The sequence below is a fragment of the Equus quagga genome, chromosome 12 (assembly GCF_021613505.1).
Source record: "Equus quagga isolate Etosha38 chromosome 12, UCLA_HA_Equagga_1.0, whole genome shotgun sequence".
In the NCBI taxonomy this organism is placed as follows: Eukaryota; Metazoa; Chordata; class Mammalia; order Perissodactyla; family Equidae; genus Equus; species Equus quagga.
Window position 1 is genome coordinate 81,636,637 of NC_060278.1, and position 21,768 is coordinate 81,658,404.

A 21,768-nucleotide genomic window follows, 5' to 3' on the forward strand; every position below is an offset into this window, starting at 1 on the left:
ACACTGCCTCAGCATGGCCTGATGAGCAGTGCCATGTCCCCGCCCAGGATTCAAACAGGCAAAACCCTGGGCCAGCAAAGTGGAGCCCACAAACTTAACCACTCGGCCATGGGGCTGGCCCCTTGACTTACATTTCTAACATATAACGCAAAAAACACATCCATCATAATAAGACCAAACTAAAACTAGCAGTGTTCCAACTGTATCATAACTTAGTAACTGAAATTTAATAGCTCTGTTGTTTTATTTTCCTTTAACTATTTCTCATCAATGAGGTAAGTCAAGTCACTTTGTTGTTTAGCTAAACTCCACAGTTCACAGAACGGTGTAACTGTGTAGAAATGTGCTTGATGTCTAGTTCTGCAGTTGTCTTGATCCCTTTTTAGTTTGTGCATGTTGCCTCATATCAAAATAGACCATAGTAACAAATAGGAATAGATGAGAAATTATTGAGCAAGTAATCCATCAGCCGCAGCAAATTCTCATTTTTTCCACATCTCATCTACTGTCTCTGCCAGGCGGTAGCAATTTAGGAGAGGAAAAGTTGGCAAACATTAGTGAAGAACACATGGGAAGTTTGGGCCCCAAGGGCAGGTAATAAGTTTCTTTAGCTACCACTGTGTCTATCTGTAATGATAACATAAAAAGTTTACAAAGAAGCCTTTCTGCTGGACAAATTTACCCAAGCTTTTACAAAAATTAGATCTGGTAACATTTTTTTCTTTAAGATTTTATTTTTTCCCTTTTCTCCCCAAAGCCCCCTGGTACATAGTTGTATATTCTTAGTTGTGGGTCCTTCTAGTTGTGGCATGTGGGATGCCACCTCAGTATGGCTTGACGAGCTGTGCCATGTCCACGCCCAGGATTTGAACCGGCGAAACACTGGGGCTGCTGCAGCGGAGCGCACGAACCCAACCACTCGGCCACTGGGCTGGCCCCCAGATCTGGTAACATTTTTAGAGTCTGCATGTTTCTATAAAACTGATTAAAGATTTGGGCATGACCATAACTTCTGTGATACAATAATCATCTTATTATTATTCTGCTTGCAGCTTTAAGAAGGGCCAACATGCTTCACAAATAGATGTGGGTACATAAGTCTCACTTGGGATGGTGGGTGAGGGGGTGACTTGTGTTCCTTTTTACTTTGTTTCTAAATATCTTGCAATGAGGTTTACACTGTACAGCTACAGATAAGTCTCTTATAAATAAAGCATCAATTATATAAAGAACAGAAAAGAAAAATTAAATGTTAAAGAAGGAGCCTGGGGAACATAAAAGCATAAACCATCTTTTTTCTTAGGTAAAATGTGAAATTAGTAAAGAGTAGTAGTATACAGTCTAATAATTTTTTGTAGTTTTTCCTTTAACTTTTATTTTTCATGGGCCGAGTGTGTGTGTGTGTGTGTGTGTGTGTGTGTGTAAACATCAGCTAATCAGTTTATAAAACAGCTTGTAAAAGACCTCAACATACTTGGATCATAAACGTTTCAGTTACAGTTTTATATTGGTCTAGATAACTCCTAAGACCTTTACTGGTCATTCTCAGGAATTTTTGGCCCAATTCCAGAGTTTTTATTTCCTCATAAAGCAAACACAGCTGTAAAAAGCTTTGGTACAAACATCCAAACTTGAGCATGGATTAAAGTGCCGTTTGGTCTGCCCCCATTTGGTGTTTGGAGGTCACTGGGATTGTCCAGTCATCCCAGAGAAGAGTTCTCTTCTGGGTGACTTGGTGGGTAGGACCCCAAAGGATCACAATAGCCTGCTGATTTGATTTTGATTTGCATCTCTTCAGTATCAGCAGGGCTGAAGAAGTTTTCAACTGCTTATTGGCCATTTGTATTCTGTAAATAATGTATTTCTATCTTTTACCCATTTATCTATAGACCCAAGGTTTTTGTGATTTCATTCATCATTCAGCAAATGAATGTTGAGTGTCTGTTATTCGCTTGCATTAGTTTCCCATTGCTGCTGAAACAAATGACCACAAACTTAGTGGCGTAAACCAACACAAATTTATCTTACAGTTCTGTAGGTTAGAAGTCCAACACAGGTCTTACTGGGCTAAAATCAAGGTAAGGCTGTGTTCCTTTTGGAGGTTCTTTTTCATCTTTGAGTGGCCACCCACATTTCTTGGCTCTTGGCCCCTTTCCTCCATCTGTAAAGCCAGCTACAGTTGCATCTGTGTAACCGTTCTTCCATAATCACATCTTCCCCTCACTGTCTTCTATCTTCCTCTTCCACTTTTAAGGTCCCTGGTGATTACATCATGCCTACCTAGATAATCCAGGATAATCTCCCTATTTTAAGGTTAGCTGATTAGAAATCTTAATACTATCTACAGCCTTAATTCTCCTCTGCCATGTAACCTAACATAGTCACAGGTTCTGGAGATTAGGACTGGGACATCTTTGGGGGGCCATTATTGTGCCTACCAAAGTATTAAGATGGGGATATGGAAGTTTAAAAAAGGATCCTATCCACATAGATGCTACAAGCTAGTGGGGAAGACAGATGATTAATCACAATTTTCTTCTTTTATATCATTTGTCAGATTTTGGCATTAAGATTATTCTACCTTTATAAAATGGATTTGGGAGCGTTTCATCTTTTGCTATGACTTAGAGTGATCGCTTTATAGATTGGGTAGAACTTGGCCGTCAAACTAGTCTAGGACTAGTGCCACTGAAAGAAGTAGATCTTTAACAAAGTTAATTCCTTTTGAAGTTATTGATCTTATTAAAAACTGTAATTAAAATAAGTTTAAGTAGCTATTTCTGTTTGGAAGCTGTAGCTAGTTTGACAAAAAAAAGAAAATATTGAAAAAGAGCTAATTTTATTAGATAAAATGATTGCATCCTAGAAACCTCCAGATTTACTCTTGGCTTGCTCCCTCCCCTCCAAGTCTTCAACTTGAATGTCACTTCCTCAGCAAGTCCTTCCACCGTATCTAGAATTGGGATCCCCCTGCAATCTCAACTTCTCCTTAGTACTTAGCACTTTCTAATCCACTATATGTTTTACTACCGTCTCTCAATAGAATGCAAACTCCATTGGGGCAGGGATTTTTGAACAAATAGTCTGTTGTATCTACATTTTCAGAGTTTACTCACCTGTTTATTCTTCCAAGCAAACTTCTTTATCTTTTAATTTTTTTTCACAAAAGTAATACATGCTTATTGTAAAAAATGCCTACATTACAGAATCTAGAGTCCTCTTTTCTGCCATACCCCTTGCAATCCCACCATCTCAAGGTAGCCACTGTTAATAGTTTGATGTGTATCTTTCCAGACTTTTCTATGCATGCACATATATATCCTTTTAAAAATAATAGAAAGATTAGAGTATAGTATGTGTACATAGTGATTCTGCCACTTGCTTTTTTACTTAATATAGTCATCTTTCCAAGTTAATACATAGCTATCCATGTCATTCTTTTAAATAGCTTTCTATTGTTACCTTGCATTGGACACATTGTGATTCATTTAATCATTCTATTAATAGATTGATGTATTTGGGTTTAAATTTTTCTTTTTTTGCTATTACAATCAGTACATCAGTGACTATCTTTGTACATGTATCATATTACTTGTGATGGCATTTCTTCCTAGAAATGGAATTGCTGGGTCCAAAGATACATACATTGCACATTTTTATATATTACCCAGTTGTCCTCCCAAAGGGTTGTACCAATTTTATATTCTCAAAAACATTATGCGAGTTCCTATTTCTCTACAGCCTCATCGACATGGCATATCCTCAGTCTCTTTAATTTTTGTCAGTCTGATAGTCTCTTTATTTTCTCAGCTTTGTTGAGATGATAGACTCTTGTTTCAATCACTTCCTCTTTACCCCATTGGTGAGGGATTCCCACCCTAGGGTTATGGGTTATGGGGATGGCCAAATACAATACCTGACACTGGACAGGTGAGATTGACAGCAGTTTATTAGTTACATATACTCACAGGCCAGGGGAGGAGGACACCACAAACCATTCAGGGCCACACAGGTGTTGCACTCGGGAATATAGTGAACAACCTGAGGCTGGGGGTGGGGTGGGGGGCAGGCTTTGTAGCAGCAAGAGGGTGAGGTGTGCCCCTGGTTCCTGCAGGGGATGTGATTGGCTTGTCTGAATAATTCCTTGGACTGGCAGAGAACTGAAACCTGCTGCTCAGAGATAAGCAGAACTGCACCTGGTCTGTCCACTTGATAAGGAGAATTGTTTGGCCAGGGCAACTTTTAGTGAGGCCATTCGAGGCCCTCTTAATTTTTTTTTTTTTAAAGATTTTATTTTTTCCTTTTTCTCCCCAAAGCCCCCCCGGTACATAGTTGTATATTCTTCGTTGTGGGTCCTTCTAGTTGTGGCACGTGGGACGCCGCCTCAGCGTGGTTTGATGAGCAGTGTCATGTCTGCGCCCAGGATTCGAACCAACAAAACACTGGGCCACCTGCATCGGAGTGCGGGAACTTAACCACTCAGCCACGGGGCCAGCCCCAAGGCCCTCTTAATTTTACCAGATGTCAAGGTAGCATAAAATATTGCATCTTGATTTCAACTATTCCTAGTGAATTATGAGAGTTCTTTTTGGGTATTGATTTTTGAATGACTTTTTGGCATCTATTATGATTTTTTTTTCATTTAACAAACTCATGGATTATTAATTTCATATACACTAATATTTAATTTTATTTCCTTGAGTTGCATTTAGGAATGTTTTCCCCCCTGAACTTATAAATATGATTGGTTTGCAGTTCCTTCTATGCTATCTTTATTGGGAAATAGTGTTATTTAAGGGGAATTGTGGCTTCATAACATGAAACAGCATTCTAACTTTTCTGGGCTCTAATGTGATTTACAGGGCCAGGATTATCTGTTCACAGAAAGTTTGAGAGAATTCTTCCATTAAACCATCTGAGCCCAGAGCCTTTTTGGGACATATTTCTTGGATAAGGTTTTCAAGATCTTTCTTATTTTATAATGTTATTTCCCAGAAAATAGTCCACTTTATCAACGTTTTCATATGCATTAGAACAGAGTCAGGGGGCTGGCCCCATGGCCCAGTGGTTAAGTTCTTGCCCTCCACTTCGGTGGCTCAGGGTTTTGCTGGTTCGGATCCTGGCGCAGACATGGCATTGCTCATCAAACCATGTTAAGGCAGCATCCCACATAGGAGAACCAAAAGGACCTACAACTAGAATATACAACTATGTACTGGGGGGCTTTGGGGAGAAGAAGAAGAAGAAAAACATATTTTTTTTTAAAAAAGTCTTTCTTGGGCCGACCCCGTGGCTGAGTGGTTAAGTTCGCGCACTCCGCTGGGGTGGCCTGGGGTTTCGCCGGTTTGAATCCTGGGCATGGACACGACACCGCTCATCAGGTCACATTGAGGTGGCGTCCCACATGCCACAACTAGAAGGACCTGCAACTAAGATATACAACTAGGTACCGGGGGGATTTGGGGAGATAAAGCAGAGAAAAAAAAAAAAAAAGATTGGCAACCGTTGTTAGCTCAGGTGCCAATCTTAAAAAATAAAAAGAATAAAAATTTTAAAAAGCCTTTCTTAAAAAAAAAAAAGAGTCAGATGTAGTATTCTCTTATTTTCTTGGTGTTCTTCAGATGCAAAACCACATTCTGTAAGAAATAGGAACACAGAACCATAAAGAGAGATTAAACTGAGATCAAAACAAAGGTGGGGTGGAAATTGGCTGAAATGAAGGGAAAATAAACAAGCAGAATTAAATATCTTACTGGAGAAAACAAAGAGTACCCTTGACTCAGAAGAAAATTAAATCCATGATGGTGAAGAAAAACTTGAGATACTCTCCCAGGAGACAGAGAAAAAGGACAGAGATCTCATTGACAGTGATGATCAATGTGATAATTTTAGGGGAGGAAAAACCCCAAAACAATCTGTTCACAGAATGGACAGAAACAAATTAGAAGAAAACTTTTTTTAAGCTGAAAAGAAGATCTCTTTTATTTCTGGAAAATTAATAGGAAAAGTCCCACACTGAGACTTATACTGGCAAAATGTTTGACTTTTGAGGGTAAAGAAAAATCCCAACAAGCACCGGGGAAATCGCTTACCTAAAACAGACCAGTGTAGCTTTGCTACCGTTTTTTTGGAGATATAATTGACATATAACATTATATTAGTTTCAGGTGTACTTATACCATTTTGAAAGCCAAAAGACAATGGAATAAGGACAAGAGTCTTGAGGGGAAAAGTTTGAGACTCAAGAATTCTGTAACAGTCAAGCCACCATTTGTGTGCAAAGATAGTAGAAAGGCCTTCTTACCTACCTAGGGTAAAGGCTTAGAAAAACATTACATGCAGGGTCTTCCCTGAAACCACCAGTCAAGTGAAAGATGGATCTGAAAGAGGAATAGAAAAATTAGAGCATAAAAAACTGGCAGTGACAGTGATACCAATTAAACAAAGGGTTGGCAAAAGCCAAAAACAATTATTGCAAAAGAGGATTTTGTGGCTTAAAAAAAAGAATGTAAACAAAAGCTGGATCTCTCATCCTGGATTAAGCAGAAAAAAAAAGTAGGTGTGAGGACAGTAGGCCAGGAGATGGAAAGACACGTTAAGTTTCTCTTTATGTAAAGAGGAGTATAAAAACGAATGACTTGTCATTTTAATAATTTGTGAAATGTAAACTGTAGTTTTATTCGATAAACTTAAAGGCAATCACCAGGAGAATTAAAAACAGGCTTTCTGCCTTGCAAATCACTATAGAAGATAAAAGCAAATATGGAAAAGTTCAGAAAATAGCAAGGAATAAAAACTATAAAATAGGATGATCGATGACCAAACAAATCAGCTATAACAGCTGAGATATAATGGGTGCAATCCCAGCCAAAGTGGAGGCACTCCAGCTTTTAGGACAAGCCCTTTGTGGCTCTAGGCTTTTGCTAATGCCTAACCCTAGGCCTGGCTTTCTTCCCGACCCTATTCAAGGCTAAAGCCTCAGTTCCCGGCTGACTTCCTCCCGGCAGTCCTCCCCGGCCACCCGGGGCGAAATAAGCACTCGCGGCACAGAACGCGGCACGCGCGTGCGGAGCTGGTGCTCCAGGTCGCCCCTCTCCCTCCCTCTCACCCCCGGATGCAGCGTGCGGGCCCGGGCCGGGCCTCGTGTCAGGTGCGGGGCACAGGGTGAAAGCACTCAAACCCTGCTGGATTGTAATGTCTTTTTCCTCGTCGTCCGCCCTTTCCCGAGGACGGCGACCCTCCGCAAGCAACAAGTTTCAAACCCGCTGCGTTTCCTGACGAGCGGAGTCACGGCCACTCGAAGTCTCCCACACGCGCGGCTGCGGTCCCTGCGCCCGGGCGGTCTTCGCTCGGCAGTGTCAGATCCACTCGCGACGGCTCGCCCCGCCCCCAGCGTGCAGACTTGCAGGGTCTCACAGCATCCGCTGGGAGGCCGCGTCCGGAAGAGCAACAGCGGGAGACGAATGGGGCTCGGGGCTCAGCGTCCGGAGACCCTTCCCCAAGCGAGAGGGGCTCCTCTCGGTCGCCAAAGATGTGGCGGAGGGCGCGGTCCCACTGGTTTCATTGGAAAGGAGAGACTAGGGGCTGAGCCCAAGGGCTTGGGGAGTAACAGACGAAGAGCAGAAAGGCTCGGGGCAGGCTCACTGCCCCCTGGAGTGGGTGGGACAGAGGGGTCCCACGCGGGGGCCGGGACGCAGACACGAAGGGGTTAAGGCACTGCGCCCCGCCCCAGCCCGGGGATTGGCGGCTCTGGGGGGCGTGGCCGGAGGGCGGGCCCTCGTTTGCCGCAGCCGCGGGTAGGCGGGGCCCGGGCGGGGAGCGGGAGGGGCGCGGAGCGGAGCCGGGCCCGCGCCGCGCGCCCCGCCGGGCGGGCTTCGGGCTGCGCCAGCTAGCCGGGCCGGTGGCGCCCTCGCCGAAGACCCCGCGCTGGACCCTGAGGCAGCGAGTAAGTGAGGCAGGCCCACCGTGGCGCCCCTCCCAGCTCCGACCTGTCGCCGTCCTCGCTGCACTGCGAGGCTTGTCCAGCCAGACCTGGAGCTGGGGAGGGGGCGCGTCCCGCTGCTGGGGTCCCAAAGGGGAGGAGAGTGGAGATGAGGCGGATGATGTCATGGATGTTTCGCGGAGCCTGGGGGGAGGTGGCGGCCGGAGGGGGTGCGGCCCGGATTATGTCACCTCTTCCCTCTGCGCCCCGCCCCCCGGGGCCACACGCGTTGGTAGGGAGCACGGGGAGGTGCGGTGGGATTTCCTCCACCGCAGAGACCCCCGGGCACCTCCTCGGGGCGGCCTGTGGCCGGGGTCTCTATCTCTTGGCGCTGCGGGCAATGGGTTGCTGGTGAATGGCGAACACCCCCACCCCCCCGCGCGGAGGCGCGTGTGTGCGCGCGTGTGTGTGCTGGGGGAAGGGGGGGCGCTGTCAGCCCCCTCAGTCCTGAAACACGGGCTTCATCAGAGCCAGAAGCTAGGGGATAGGCCCCTTACCCCTTTGTCGCCAAGGGAAGATGGATCTCCCCTCACACATCCCAACCAAGAAGTTCTGGAGACCTCTGCACCCCCAAAGGCCCTCCAGTGCCCCTAATCCCTTTTCTCCAAAAGTCCTTCTTCCAGGAAGCCCTTCCTGATTTTCCTGTCCGGATTCATTGCCTCTTTGCCTTGCTCATAACTAGCATTCCCACACGCATTCCCTCTGCATCTCCTCAGTGTCAGGCCAAGAGACCCCAGGACTCTGCCATCTGTGCCACCGGGGCATCCACAGGCCAGCTCCGGGGAAACCTCAGAGTGAAATCTCCATGGAGTAGCCTGAGCCAAATGCTCCAAGACCCCTCCCCACTAGAGGAGATCAGGGATGCTGTCCTGGGAGGCAGCATGTAGATTGGTCCTTGAAGGATGCAGGATGGGCACAGAGAGATGGGAAGAGATTTTGTGTGGAGTGGAGAGAGGCTCAGGTTGGGGGAAATAGGATGGGCAGCAGGAGAGGCCTTAGAGCAGCTGCAAGCTCTGCTCTGGTTCTGGGGGCTGGGAGGAATGCCACGGGTTTTACCCATAATACATTTACTTCTTAAGATTCCTGTAAGGTAGATGTGAGAACCCGAGGTGAAATAACCTGCATGCGGTTCCACCCCTAATCAGCTGAGCTGGGATTTACACTTGGAGCTGATGCCTCCAGAACTCTGTCTACTGCACTTGGCACTGCTCATGGAAGAATTTGGGCAGAGCAGGGACAAGACTGCCTTTGCCCTTTAGAAAGAGTCCCCTGGCAGCTGCACAGGGGAGGGAGTGCAGCGGAAGAAAGGCCAGTGAAGAGTACCCAGTAAGGGTGCTGGCAGGAGGGGCTGCTGAGATCTTCAGGGGGTGAATGGGCTGAGCTTGGGACCTCTGAGACCCCAACAGAAGGGTGGAGTGTTCCCAGCTTTGGGAGGGACACAGGTAGGGAGGGGCTGGGTAGTCACTGTGGGTTGGAGGGATCTGCCCCTGGAACCCCCAGGTAGAGTCCATTTTGCCCCTTTGTGACTGCTTATACTCTGTGTAATGTCCCAGACACTGAGGGACAGAGATAGAGGCAGAGTCAGGCAACAGGCTGTCATTCCAGGTTGTTGAGCTGATGCCATGAGGCTACCTTTGCAGACCACACTCAGTAAACTGGGCCAGTTCAGGTCTCTGACCCATAGAAGAGGCTCAAACCCTTCCCCTGGGCTCAGTTTCTGCCTGCCAGGGAGACATATGCCCCTCCTTGTCCTGCCAGCTCCTTGCCTGGCTTTTGAGGAAAGAATCTGCAGCAGCCCAAGCTTGAGAAAGGCAAGGGGCAGGGAACGCTTGCATGGGATTGACTGTGACATGTTAGAATTATGGCAAGAAGCTCTTTGGGGAGCAAGGCTCCAGGGAGAGCTGCTGTGGGTTGGCAGTCAAGGATTCCCCAGGTAGAGCACAGGGAGAGGAGGCTCAGAAGACAGTCTTGGGACATCATTTTCATCCAGGATTCTGGGCATCAGAGCCTGGCTGGGACCATACACACTCCAAGGGAACGGTGGGGTAGAGTAGCATATGATCAGCCCCAACCTATGGTCAAATTCTCCTTTCCTGGATCTCAGAGAAGGCAGTACTGCACTTTACAGTTTACAAAGCACCTTCCCAAACATTATCCCTGTCACTCTCACAACGAACATGCTCACTTCTGAGGTTTGCTCCTGCCCACATCCAGGCCTCTGGCATAGTCCCCATGCCTAGATCTCTAATCTCACTTTGGGCACTTTCCTTTGGCATATCAACACACTCAAGTTTATACCATGCTTAATTTTAAAATTAGAAAAGTGCCCTTGGATCCCAAACCACCTTAAATTATAGCTTTCTTTGGCCTTCTCTCTTAGCAGGGAATTCTCCCATCTTTCCCTCCAGACCTCTCTACTCCTGTAGTCTGGCTTTGCCTTGTGCCACTTTTCTGAAACCATTCTCTCATAGATGCCAGTGATGTTTCCACCTGCCAAATCCAGGGCACACTCTCCAATCCCAGTTTTGCCAGGCCTTTTTTTAGGGAGGGAGCTGCTCCCACATTCTTGAAGCCCCTCATCTTGGTCAGCAGGGCCTGCTCCATTCTTCCTGCTCCCACACTGCATCCCAGGCTTCTGGGGCTCTGCCACCCTAGCTCGATGCTGGGCCCCACCCACACCACCCTTGAATGCTGGTGATCCCAGTCTCTCTTTCCATCCATATGTGAGAGAGAGCTTTCTCTGGTCTTCCGCAAAGCACCTAATTCCCCAAACATTCTCCCCCTGTCACGTTAAGGGTGTCACACCCAAACTGGCACCCTAGCCTGGATTCCTCTCTTGCCCCCACCCCCTAAGCCCCATCTCTATGAAGTTTTGTCAGTTGTTCCTCCCAAACCCTGCCCAGGCCTTCCTACTGGTTCCAAGCCTCAGGCCACTCAGCTTCCATCCTCCTAATCCTAAGCTGCTCCCTACACTGCATTCAGATAGCAAAAGAAGGGGGTTATGCTTAGGGTGGATGGATGGAGATTTCTGGGCTGAGGGCTAGCCGGGCTGGAATATGTTGCAGAGTGGGGACCAGGGTGAGGCATGAGGACCCCAAGTGGAAGGAGGCACTCACTCTCAGGGACCTGCACTTGCTGATCCTGCACTTAAACTGCACCCTCGGTGCCTCTCTTGCCTCACCCTAGTCTCAGCCCTGCCTGTGGGGACAAACTGGCTGAGGGAGGAAGGTGGTAAAGTGCAGCTCTCCGCACCTGTGGGGGGCAGACACCAAGAGAATGAAATTTTACAAAGGCAGTGGGGACTGGCTTAGTGGTGAACTTTCCAACCACCTAGGGCTTTAACTCCAGGTGTGGTGGCTAGAAGATTCCTGGAGGGCAAGAATTTTGTCAGGCTCCACTGGTCTGGGGCCTGATAGGAAAGACACAGCATTAGAAGTGGGCATCTGGGTAGAAGACAGTCCGAAGAGCACTCAAGGGGCTGTGGGGTGCCACCTGGACCCCTTCACCTCGAATGAGGAGGGCTATCTGCCTGGTTTCTGATGGGAGTAGGGGGTAAAGGCCTGAAGGGCGCCCCCTGCCATCTCTGATACACGCATTTGAGCATCTACACCCGCGGCAGGCACCTGGTGCCTCTGCCCAGCTGGATTATGCAGCTCTCTGGGGCAGGTGTTCCCAGGTGCGGACTTGAGACAAAGGAACCAGGAAGCGGGGCCTCCCTGAGTACAGGTAACCCGAGGCCCTGCTCCCCCGGCTCCTGTGGGCCGGCCTTAGGGGATGGGGCGCACTCCCACAGAGGGCTCGGAGGAATTCGCGGTGAACTGAGCAGGGTCAAGGTCCACAGAGAGCGAGGAAGGGGCGGAATCCAGGAAGTCTTCCCGGTGGCAGTGAATTCTTAGAGGGGTTCGGCGGGTGCCGAAGCAGCCCGGGCGCCGCGGAGCGCGGAGGCCCCGCCCCGCCCCCGCCCACCTATGGGAACGCCAGCCCGGAGGGAGGCACGGCCGGCGGCCCTGCGGCCTCTGCCCTGGCCTCGGCTAGCCTGGGGGCCTCTGCCTAGGGCCTGACCGTGGGGAGGGGGCCCTCTCGTGCCAGTTCCCCGTGCGGCCGAGTTGGGAAGACCTCCGGGGGGCCCCCGTGCCCCGCACTGCCGCCGCGGTCCCCGGCCGTCCACGGGGGGCGGGGCGTGTCCGTGGTGGCGCCCTCTGGCGACCCAGAGGCGCGCAGCCGCGGCAGTTCCCGCGTACCGCCACCGAGACCCCCGTCCCCTCCCGCGCCCGCCGCCTCGGGGCTCCTGGCATGCGGCAGCTCGGCGAGGTAGGTCCTTCGTTCCTCCCATTTCGCAGAGGAGAACACTGCAGTCCGGGATGGCCCAGTCGGCCCGTCCAAAGTCGCGCAACTGGTTCGGGCCGAGCCCCGACTGCGAGAGTGAGGCACATGGCCCCTGCAGACCGGGCCGAGGAGGGTCCCAGGCTTGAGAACCCGTCGGCCCCCCACCCCCTTGGAAAGGCAAGGAGAGGAGCCTGCGCTGGTAGTGAGCCTCCACTTCTGCCCTTGACTGCAACGCTCTAGGTTAGGGGCCGGGAAGGACCCCCGCCCACAGTTTTTGGATAGGGGTGGGTTTCTCTCCTTCCCTTTACATCTGAGGTTCCCTACTGGATTCAGGTATTGCTGTCTCCTTCCAATCCCATCTCCTCAGCCCATAAGGTTGGGATATCCAGGCCCAGACCCTGGGTAAAGAACGCCTAAATTCTGGGGGCTGTAGTGAAGAATTGAGGCTCATGGAGTAGGTGGGCTTGAGGCGTGGAATGCTGAGCTGAGCAAAGCCAGGAGGGTATGTGCATGGTGCCCTGGGTTGGGCTTTGTCGGGTGGGCAACAGGCAGCCCCCATTACCAAGTTATCACTCTTACCCCAGCCCCATTCCTTCACCTTGGGTGTCTGGGAACTCTTGTACCCATTGTAGGGAAGGGGACACTAAGGGGCAAGGTGCAAGTGGTGCTGGGGCAGACTTGGCTGGGGGGTGGGGGGTGGGACTGACCTATTTCTGCCTTCCCACCTTGTGCCCACAGTGCCCTCCTGGTTTAGTCATGGCGAAGCTGGAAACACTGCCTGTGCGCGCTGACCCAGGGCGGGATCCCCTCCTGGCCTTTGCCCCGCGGCCCTCTGAGCTCGGACCCCCGGACCCTCGCCTGGCCATGGGCACTGTGGGCAGTGGGGTGGCCCATGCCCAGGAGTTTGCCATGAAGAGCGTGGGCACCCGCACAGGGGGTGGGGGCAGCCAGGGCAGTTTCCCTGGCCCCCGAGGCAGCGGCAGTGGGGCCAGCAGGGAGAGGCCAGGCCGCTACCCCTCAGAAGACAAGGCTCTCGCCAACTCCCTCTACCTCAATGGCGAGCTGCGGGGCAGTGACCACACAGATGTCTGTGGCAATGTGGTGGGCAGCAGTGGTGGCAGCAGCAGCAGCGGCGGCAGTGACAAGGCCCCACCACAGTATCGTGAGCCCAGCCATCCACCTAAGCTCCTGGCCACCTCTGGCAAGCTAGACCAGGTCAGTCCCCAGGCCTTTTATGGGGATGGGAAGCAGCCCAGAGAGGAGGGTGAAGTGGGTCTTCTTGGAAGTTGGGTTGTAGGGGCCAGGATGGAGGCTGGGCTGGGGAGCCATGGGGTGGGGCCTTGGGGCCAAGTCTACCTGGTGGGTCTAGGGCAGAGACCTGGTATGGAGGGGGCATGAGGTGGACACTCAGCTGGGAGGGACTCCCAGGATGGATATCTAATGGGGGGGGGTTGCTGAATAAGTCTTGGCCAGACGGAAAGGCTGGGGCCGAGGCTAAGGCCCATCCTGATGCCCACTCCCCCTTCCTTCCTTTTACACAGTGCTCAGAGCCGCTAGTTCGGCCTTCAGCCTTCAAGCCCGTTGTACCTAAGAACTTCCACTCCATGCAGAACTTGTGCCCCCCACAGACCAATGGGACCCCTGAGGGACGACAGGGCCCTGGTGGTCTCAAGGGTGGGCTGGACAAGTCTCGGACCATGACTCCAGCAGGTGGGGGTGGGGGCGGCCTCTCAGACTCAGGCCGGAACTCACTCACAAGTCTGCCCACCTACAGCTCCAGCTATAGCCAGCACCTGGCGCCTCTCAGTGCCTCCACCAGCCACATCAACCGCATTGGCACTGCCAGCTATGGTGGTGGCAGCGGCAGCAGTAGCGGTGGTGGGTCGGGCTACCAAGACCTGGCAACGTCTGACAGTGGGCGGGCCTCCAGTAAGAGTGGGTCATCCTCATCCATGGGGCGGCCAGGCCACCTGGGATCCGGGGAGGGCGGAGGTGGAGGCCTGCCATTTGCAGCCTGCTCACCACCCTCGCCCAGTGCTCTGATCCAGGAGCTAGAGGAGCGGCTGTGGGAGAAGGAGCAGGAGGTGGCAGCTCTGCGGCGTAGCCTGGAGCAGAGTGAGGCGGCGGTGGCCCAGGTGCTGGAGGAGCGACAGAAGGCATGGGAGCGCGAGCTGGCCGAGCTGCGGCAGGGCTGCAGCGGGAAGCTGCAGCAGGTGGCCCGCCGTGCCCAGCGTGCCCAGCAGGGCCTACAGTTGCAGGTGCTGCGGCTGCAGCAGGACAAGAAGCAGCTGCAGGAGGAGGCAGCCCGGCTGATGCGGCAACGGGAAGAGCTTGAGGACAAGGTGGCGGCCTGTCAGAAGGAACAGGCTGACTTTCTGCCCCGGATGGAGGAAACTAAGTGGGAGGTGCGGGCTGGGGGCTTGGACCTTCTCCCTTGGTATCCCCTTCCTTCCATCCCTCTGGAGAAACCCAGAGGAGTAGCCCACCACTATCACAAGAGGAGTGAAGGGGGGGGGGGGGGGGCAGTGCGAAATTGATTAGGAATGTCTGAGGACCAGAGCTGTCCCTGGGCCGTGGAGATCAGCCGTGTCTGTCCTGAGTCTGAGGAGGGTGCCCCGTGTCATTTCTGCCCAGTCTGACAAGGAGCCGCCCATGAGCCCTGGGGGTTGGGGTGGGGTGAGCGAGCTCTGCCTTCACCCTGGCTTCTTCTCTCACCTGATCCCGCCCAGGTGTGCCAGAAGGCTGGAGAGATTTCCCTCCTGAAGCAGCAGCTGAAGGACTCGCAGGCGGACGTGTCCCAGAAGTTGAGTGAGATAGTGGGGCTGCGCTCGCAGCTGCGGGAGGGCCGGGCCTCGCTGCGCGAGAAGGAGGAGCAGCTGCTCAGCCTGAGGGACTCCTTCAGCAGCAAACAGGCCAGCCTGGAGCTGGGGGAGGGCGAGCTGCCCGCGGCCTGCCTCAAGCCAGCACTGACCCCTGTGGACCCGGCCGAGTCACAGGATGCGCTGGCCACCTGCGAGAGCGACGAAGCCAAGATGCGCCGTCAGGCCGGGGTGGCTGCTGCTGCCTCCCTGGTTTCCTTGGATGGGGAGGTGGATGCTGGGGGAGAGAGTGGGACGCGGGCCCTGCGGCGGGAGGTGGGGCGGCTGCAGGCTGAGCTGGCCGCTGAGCGGCGAGCCCGGGAGCGCCAGGGTGCCAGCTTCGCAGAGGAGCGCCGCGTTTGGCTGGAGGAGAAGGAGAAGGTCATCGAGTACCAGAAGCAGCTGCAGCTTAGTTATGTGGAGATGTACCAGCGCAACCAGCAGCTGGAGCGGCGGCTGCGAGAGCGTGGGGCTGCCGGAGGTGCCAGCACACCAACCCCGCAACATGGCGAGGAGAAGAAAGCCTGGACCCCCTCCCGCCTCGAACGCATCGAGTCCACAGAAATCTGATCCCCTAGCTGGGCATGTGGCCTTTTGACAAATTCCCTGTCAAAGGCCAGAGTCCCCAATATCCCCCTCCCTGCCATCTCTCTTCCCCACATCTCCTACCATATCCCCAGACCAAAGAGGTTCTCAAAGCAGCTGTGACCAGGTCCCTCCCAGCTCTACCACTGCCCCTTTGGGCAGCCCACTCGAACCCTCTTCCCAAAGAGGGAATGGAGGGAGGGCAGAGTGAGTGGGGATGAGGGGCTCCGGCAGCAGGGGAGCCCATGCTCCCTTTCTTGGCCCTCCCTCATTGGAGATGGAGGCAGCAGGCCTGCAGTGCTGTGAGGTGCCCCCACCCCTCAGTGGGTTTGGGCTGCTACTGTTGGCCACCCTGTGTCCAGTGATGCTCTCTGTGCTCACATCCTAGGCCATGTAGCCTGAGGGGGCCTGCATGGGGTCTGCTGAAGCTGACAGACCTTGGGTTCCTGGCCTCTCTCCTTCCTGCACTAGTCTCCCTCCCTGGGCAGATTGGCAGGACAAGTGAGAGCAGATGGCCTGTCTGTGGTTGAGAGGGCTACCTTCCCAGCCCCTCCCTGCAAGGTCTCTCGGGCTCAGGCCTCAGAGCCTAGCCTGGTCCTGAGTATGGGTCCATATGTATGTGTTGGGGGAGGGAAGGGCTGGGGCTGGAGGCTCTGCCCAGGAAAGTTCTGCCCTCCTGTTCTTGGGAAGGGTCACCTGGAAGCTTCCTAGCTCTACCCTCACCCTTCTAGCCAGGATCCACAGGGCGACAGCCCCATCTGCTTGGTTGACCCCTCACCTAGGGCCACTCTCCGGCTCTAACTACAGCTATTAAGTGCTACCTGCCTCTCAGGCACTCCCCTCACCCAGTTTCGGAGGTTATATGAGTGTCTGTGATGTCTTCCTGTGTCTTCCCCGACTCAATTCCCCCAGCCTCCTTTCATGCTCCAAACATCATTGTCCCAGGCTGCCTCTTCCCCTAAACCTTACCTTTTCTTCCAGTAGAAACTTCTGCTTGATCTTTGGTGCACTGCCCACTTCCAAGCTCCACTGGGTCCAAGCCTGAGCCTGAGGCCCTTGTTTTGGGGGGGTGGGGGGTGGTTGTGATTGCCCGTGAAGAACAAGGCTGCCCTGAGGGGAACACTGACCCCTGGGTTCCCAGGGCCCTGAGGTAGCCTGGTGTTTGCCAAGGGTAGGCCTGGCATGGCCATCAGTGGGGGTTGGGACAGCCAATGTCACTTCCTTCCTCCTCTGGGGGCCCTCTCAGAGTCCATCTTCCCGCAATAGGAAGGGAAAGGCAAATTTCTAATTCACCAGCAATAACAATTGGAGGAGGGTTGGCCCTCAACCCTGGTATTTCTCTTTCACGCTCTTCCTCCCTCCCCCAAGACTGGGTCTGGAGGGCAGGGTGGAGAGAGCTGACAACTACTGTGAGCACGTCCCCCAATCCCTGACCAGCCTCCTCCCATGACTGGTGACTGTTTAATGAGCTGTGCATCCCCCACAAAAACAGGAGTGCCTGTCTGTGCGGCCTCTATCCTTCTGCACAGCCCCTTCCCTGTGGCCCTCACCAGATCTCTGAGCTGAGTGAGGGGCCATCCTGGCAATCACTGCCCATTCCACTCACCCCTCACTGCACCTGCCCCAGAACCTGGGCCAGAGGGGTGGGGGGAAGAGAAGGCATTAGTACGAAAAAAGATAGAAGAAAAATATTAACAGACAGCTTTGGGACTTCCAACCACAAAAGAAATTATATATAAATATATATAAATATATATCTCTACCATATGTGATGGAAAGACTAGACTTCATTTTCTTTTCCCAAAGAAATAAAATGGAGAAAGCCTCTTGTGTGGCATTCTTTGGCCTGCTTGTGCCTTGCAGGTGTGGGAAGTGAAGCCTGGGTGAGGGGGTGTGGAGGGCAAAGCTGGAGTAAACAGGTTTCCCAGAGGAGGCATGAGACCGGAGGTGCTCACTGGACCATGCCAGGAGGTTGGCCCAAAGCCCAAGTTCCTCCATGTTGCCCAGGGGGAGTTGTGGTTCCACGCTTCTGCCGGATGGGGCTTTCTCTTTAGCCCAGACTGTCACCAAAAGGGTTTCAAGCTGGTTCCAGCTCAGAATCTGGACACCAGGCTGCTGGCTAGAAGGCAGGTGATTCAAGACAGCTAGATGCAGCCTGAGCCACCTTACAGCAATTGGCCAGTGTTCGAGGGTGGAATACATAGGCATGAAGGCTGAGAACGGGTTTGTAAGTAGTGGTGAGGCCCCAAAGGCAAAAGGGACCGAAGCAAGCTGCAAGCAGGGAGCTGACCATTGGGGGTAAGTGCTGACCTTTAAGATAATTCCTTTGGCTATTGTCACGAAGCCCCCAATCAAGAATGCATTCTGGTATAAGTAACACATGTGATTTACAGGGACCTCAAAGAATTGTTTATTTTCTCTCACCTGACAAAAAGTCTGGATGTGGTCATAAGTGTCAGAGGTGTTGATTCATCAAGGATTTGGACTTCTCATCCCCCTCTCCCATCCTTAGCATGTTGTCCCCTCCATGCCACAAGGTGGCTGCCACAGCTCCATGAAGGGATTGACGCAGCACCACTTTATCATAAGAGTAAAAGCTTTCCCAGAACTCTGCCACCATATTTTCCTTTAAATTTCATCGGCCAGAACCAAGTCACATGCTCCTCCCACTTCAAGGAAGGCTGGGAAATTGAGCATTTGGCTAAGATTGTCATGGCTGCCTAGGAGCAATCATAGTTCATCCTCTGGGGATGGGCCCTCCACTCTCTCTGGGTTCAGGTGGCAAGGACAACATCATAATCAGCAACTAACAGTGTTTGCTCTGGTCTGGCCGCAGAAAACTCTCCTTGAGCAGTGGTGTCCGTGGTCTGAGGCTCCAAATGCTCACACCCAGGCAAACAGTGCCCTCTACAGAGCTCAGGAGTTGGGATGCCAAGTTTGCCTCCTCTTGCGGTGAAGTGTCCTCCCTGCATTGGTTTTGTCTCTCTGACAAGATGATGCCCAGGAGGGAGCACCATTTCTCAGGTCCCCTTCACATCTCTTAGGATGGGCAAAACAGCAGCCAGAGCACTGACAAGTGCATTGACGACTCTGACCAGCAGCTCTCCAGTGTCACTAGGCGTGGCAGCCTGGGGCCAGGTCCTCCTGGAAGGTCTCGGTAGAGTCTCTTCCTTGCCTAGTTGCCCATACTGACTCAGTTGTGAACCCCCCTACTTAGGAAGGTGGGGGATCACCCTAGCTCATCCGCCATAGCACTGGCCTCCTCAACCTCCAGCTCCTTACATCCATTTCTGCTAACAGGCTCGTCTATCCATCACTAAGTCTTCTCCTGAGAGCACTTTATAGATATATCTCTACTATAAATGCATGATTATCCTCATTGTATAGATGAGAAACTCAGTTTAGAGAGTTCACGTGACTTCGCCAAGGCCATAAAACCCTGAGTGCCAGTCTGGGATTCGAACCTGTATATAGATTATTCGATGACTTCCAGAGCGGTCCATCCACTGCGCTGTTTCCCTGCCGCAGGTCCTAGACTCCAGCTGTCTCCTCAGCAACGTCCTCCCATAGAAAACGTCCTTGGAAAACGCTGACGGAGTCTTTTGAGCCTCGGCCGCACCCGTCACTCGCGCAGCAGCCGGAAGTAGCGGGCAGTTGGCCGGAAGTGGGGCTGTGAGGCCCGGGTGCTGCTGGAGGAGTCGCCGTGGCGCGGCAGACGGCGGGAGCTGGGCTCTAGTGTCGCGTCGCCCGCGCTCGCCAGGCTCAGGTGAGTGGCGGCGGCCGGCGAGGAGATCGGGGCGGCCGCTCCCTGCCGAGTTAGGCCTTGGCCCGCGCCTCCCGCCTTCCTGGGCGGCGCGTGCCGACGCCCGGCTCCGCGCCTCTCGCAGGCCCGGTTCTAGGGAGAACCGCGGCGACCCCCGCCACTCCGGAGTTATATGACCTTGGGCAGGCGGCTTATCTGAGCCTTGATCTTCCTTCTGTGAGGCGGAGATAATAACAGTACTTGCCTTACAAGGCTGTTGTGAGAATGTAGTGAGATATTCTGCCGCACCTAACGTGCATGCGAATCACTTGGGGATCTGGAGATCTGATTCTGTAGGTCTGAGGTGGGGCCTGAGATTCCGCGTTTCTGACTAGCTTCCAGGTGAGGCTGAGGCCGCTGCTCCGCAGGCCACACTTTGAACAGCAAAGTATTTTGCTTAGTAGCTGGGATGGGGTGAGTCTTCAGTAAATATCACTACGATATATACCTTTGGCCCATTTTTAACAGACAGTTTCTGGTTGCACAAGCCTAACTAAGAGTATTATTGATGTCCCCCTCCTTTTTTTCTTTTCAGGGTTGAGAAAAATAATTGCTCTTTATCTATCCGTATGAATCATGACACAGCTCTTCTGTCCTGACTCAGGGAACTTTGGGCCCTGTTTATCCCAGTTACGTTCATGGATCTGCCCCAGTGATGCTTCATTGCTCACTCCCTGTAGACCCTTGGACACTGCTTCGTCCTGTGGAGCTGGTAGCCAAGTGCTTTAGCACCAACATGGCTGGTGTTTTGTGCTTCAGTCATTTGTTGCTGCTGTAATCTGAATTCGTGTTTTCTGCACTTTGGGCTCACTTTGTGAATAGTAAGAACAGCTGCCTTTCCAGAACTAGATTCTGCGACTTACTGTTCTGAATGGCCTTGGGCAGGTTCTGGGATGGAATCACTGCTGCCTGGTAGACCAAAATAAAACCTGGAGACGCAGCGCTGCATGACAACTGAGGAAATGAAGCCTTTGGCAGTTATGCAGGTCTAATTTATTTGTCAGTATGGTTTTCCTCCCCGTTCATTGGTTTATTTTTCTCATCCCCAGCAAGGCCTTGTCATTCATCATGCAAATTAGGCAACTTTGATATCAAAGAATTCTGAAGTTCCCCCACCACTTGCCTGAGATACTGTACTGTGTGGCCTTGCAAATCTAGGAAAACAGATAAAATCAAGTGTTTGGTTAACAGTGATAGATACTTGGACCATTTATTTGAGAATTTTTTTCATGTGACTGTGGGTACACATAGATCTCTTTTTAAAAAAAATTTTTTTTTTTTTTGGTAAGGAAGAGTGACCCTGAGCTAACATCTGTTGCCAGTTTTCCTTTACTTTTTTTTCTCTCCAAAGCTCCAGTACATAGTTGTATATTCTAGTTATAAGTTCTTTAGTTCTTCTGTGTGGGATGCCGCTACAGCATGAGTTGATGAGCGGCGTGTACGTCCACGCCCAGGATCCAAACCAGCAAACCCTGGGCCTCTGAAGTGGAGTGTGCAAACTTAACCACTAGGCCACTGAGCCATCCCCCAGATACTTCTGTTTATCTGCATGAATTTTGTCAGCCCTGTAGTAGTGTCATTTAGATGGGCTGAGAGGACATGACTTTCTGCTCTCTGTTGTTATACCCAGAGATTTTCTAAAGACAGAGTCCTCTGAAACCTTTCAACAGCAGTGGCTCTAATAGAATCATCTATGGGGTCGTATCAGACTATATCTACCCAGACCCTGCTTGCCATTCTGATAGAGGAATAGCAGAGTCTTAGAAGGGAAGGAGAGGGCTATATAAGCTAAAAAAAAATTCAAAGATGATTGTGATGTGCTGTTTTCTCTCTGATAAGCGTGGAAGCTAGAACAAAGTGGAGGGGATGGGCTGTTAGACTTGATTTTGGTTTGGCTTAGTTCTGTGGGTTACACTTAACTTGACCTAAACACCTTTGCACTAGTGCTTTACCTTCATAGTAGTAGCAGACCCCTCTCATGTAGGCTCTGCTCCTGTGTGGAAACAGAAGTGCAGAAGTTGAGTCTAGCCTAGTTAGCGCCCGCATTGATAGCTAAAGGTCCTTACTGTCAGTCTCTAAGCCCTTACCAGGGGTTTTAAAGCTTTGTAGACTCTGCAGAAGACTCCAGCACTTAGAGAAAGTTAGTTTTTTGCTGTTTTAGTTCTCAGGGTTGCTCAACAAATTATTTGCTAAGACAAGAATGAGGATTGAAGTAT

General features: G+C 51.7%; 2 protein-coding genes and 1 long non-coding RNA gene across 15 annotated transcripts in view; 2 read left to right on the top strand and 1 right to left on the bottom strand.

Annotated features, from left to right (window-relative positions):
• Positions 1-5,532: 5,532 nt before the first annotated feature.
• Positions 5,533-7,742, bottom strand: LOC124248543 (uncharacterized). The gene is made up of 3 exons (XR_006891066.1): positions 7,109-7,742; positions 6,309-6,380; positions 5,533-5,636 (listed from the first exon to the last, which is right to left on the bottom strand). It is a non-coding gene; the product is annotated as an uncharacterized LOC124248543 (long non-coding RNA).
• Positions 7,743-7,803: 61 nt separating this feature from the next.
• On the top strand, positions 7,804-17,576 carry LZTS3 (leucine zipper tumor suppressor family member 3). Of its 7 annotated transcripts, XM_046678708.1 has the most exons (5): positions 7,804-7,945; positions 12,322-12,484; positions 13,046-13,522; positions 13,849-14,712; positions 15,037-17,576. In XM_046678708.1, the coding sequence occupies exons 2-5, from the start codon at positions 12,413-12,415 to the stop codon at positions 15,733-15,735; spliced, it is 2,112 nt and encodes a 703-aa protein (XP_046534664.1). In that variant the 5' UTR covers positions 7,804-7,945; positions 12,322-12,412; the 3' UTR covers positions 15,736-17,576. The 7 variants fall into 7 exon arrangements, with proteins under 7 accessions (XP_046534664.1, XP_046534669.1, XP_046534665.1 ...); XM_046678713.1 differs by lacking the exon at positions 12,322-12,484 and having other exon boundaries at positions 7,842-7,945; XM_046678709.1 differs by lacking the exons at positions 7,804-7,945; positions 12,322-12,484 and adding an exon at positions 11,084-12,292.
• A 200-nt stretch (positions 17,577-17,776) lies between these two features.
• Positions 17,777-21,768, top strand: part of LOC124248540 (RING finger protein 37) — a 34,250-nt gene continuing 30,258 nt past the window's right edge. For 2 of the 7 annotated variants that reach the window (XM_046678706.1, XM_046678705.1), the window contains exons 1-2: positions 17,789-18,048; positions 19,279-19,516. The gene's annotated coding sequence lies outside the window, so the exon portion shown is untranslated. The other 5 variants (XM_046678703.1, XM_046678701.1, XM_046678707.1 and 2 more) reach the window with 5 other exon arrangements.

What these genes read in the sequence shown, in the direction of transcription:
- LZTS3 (XM_046678708.1), top strand. Translation starts at nt 12,413, where the DNA reads ATGGCCCCTGCAGACCGGGCCGAGGAGGGTCCCAGGCTTGAGAACCCG. An exon ending in CCCCCCACCCCCTTGGAAAG is followed by an intron (nt 12,485 to 13,045) that starts GCAAGGAGAGGA and finishes TTGTGCCCACAG; the next exon opens with TGCCCTCCTGGTTTAGTCAT. An exon ending in TGGAGGAAACTAAGTGGGAG is followed by an intron (nt 14,713 to 15,036) that starts GTGCGGGCTGGG and finishes GATCCCGCCCAG; the next exon opens with GTGTGCCAGAAGGCTGGAGA.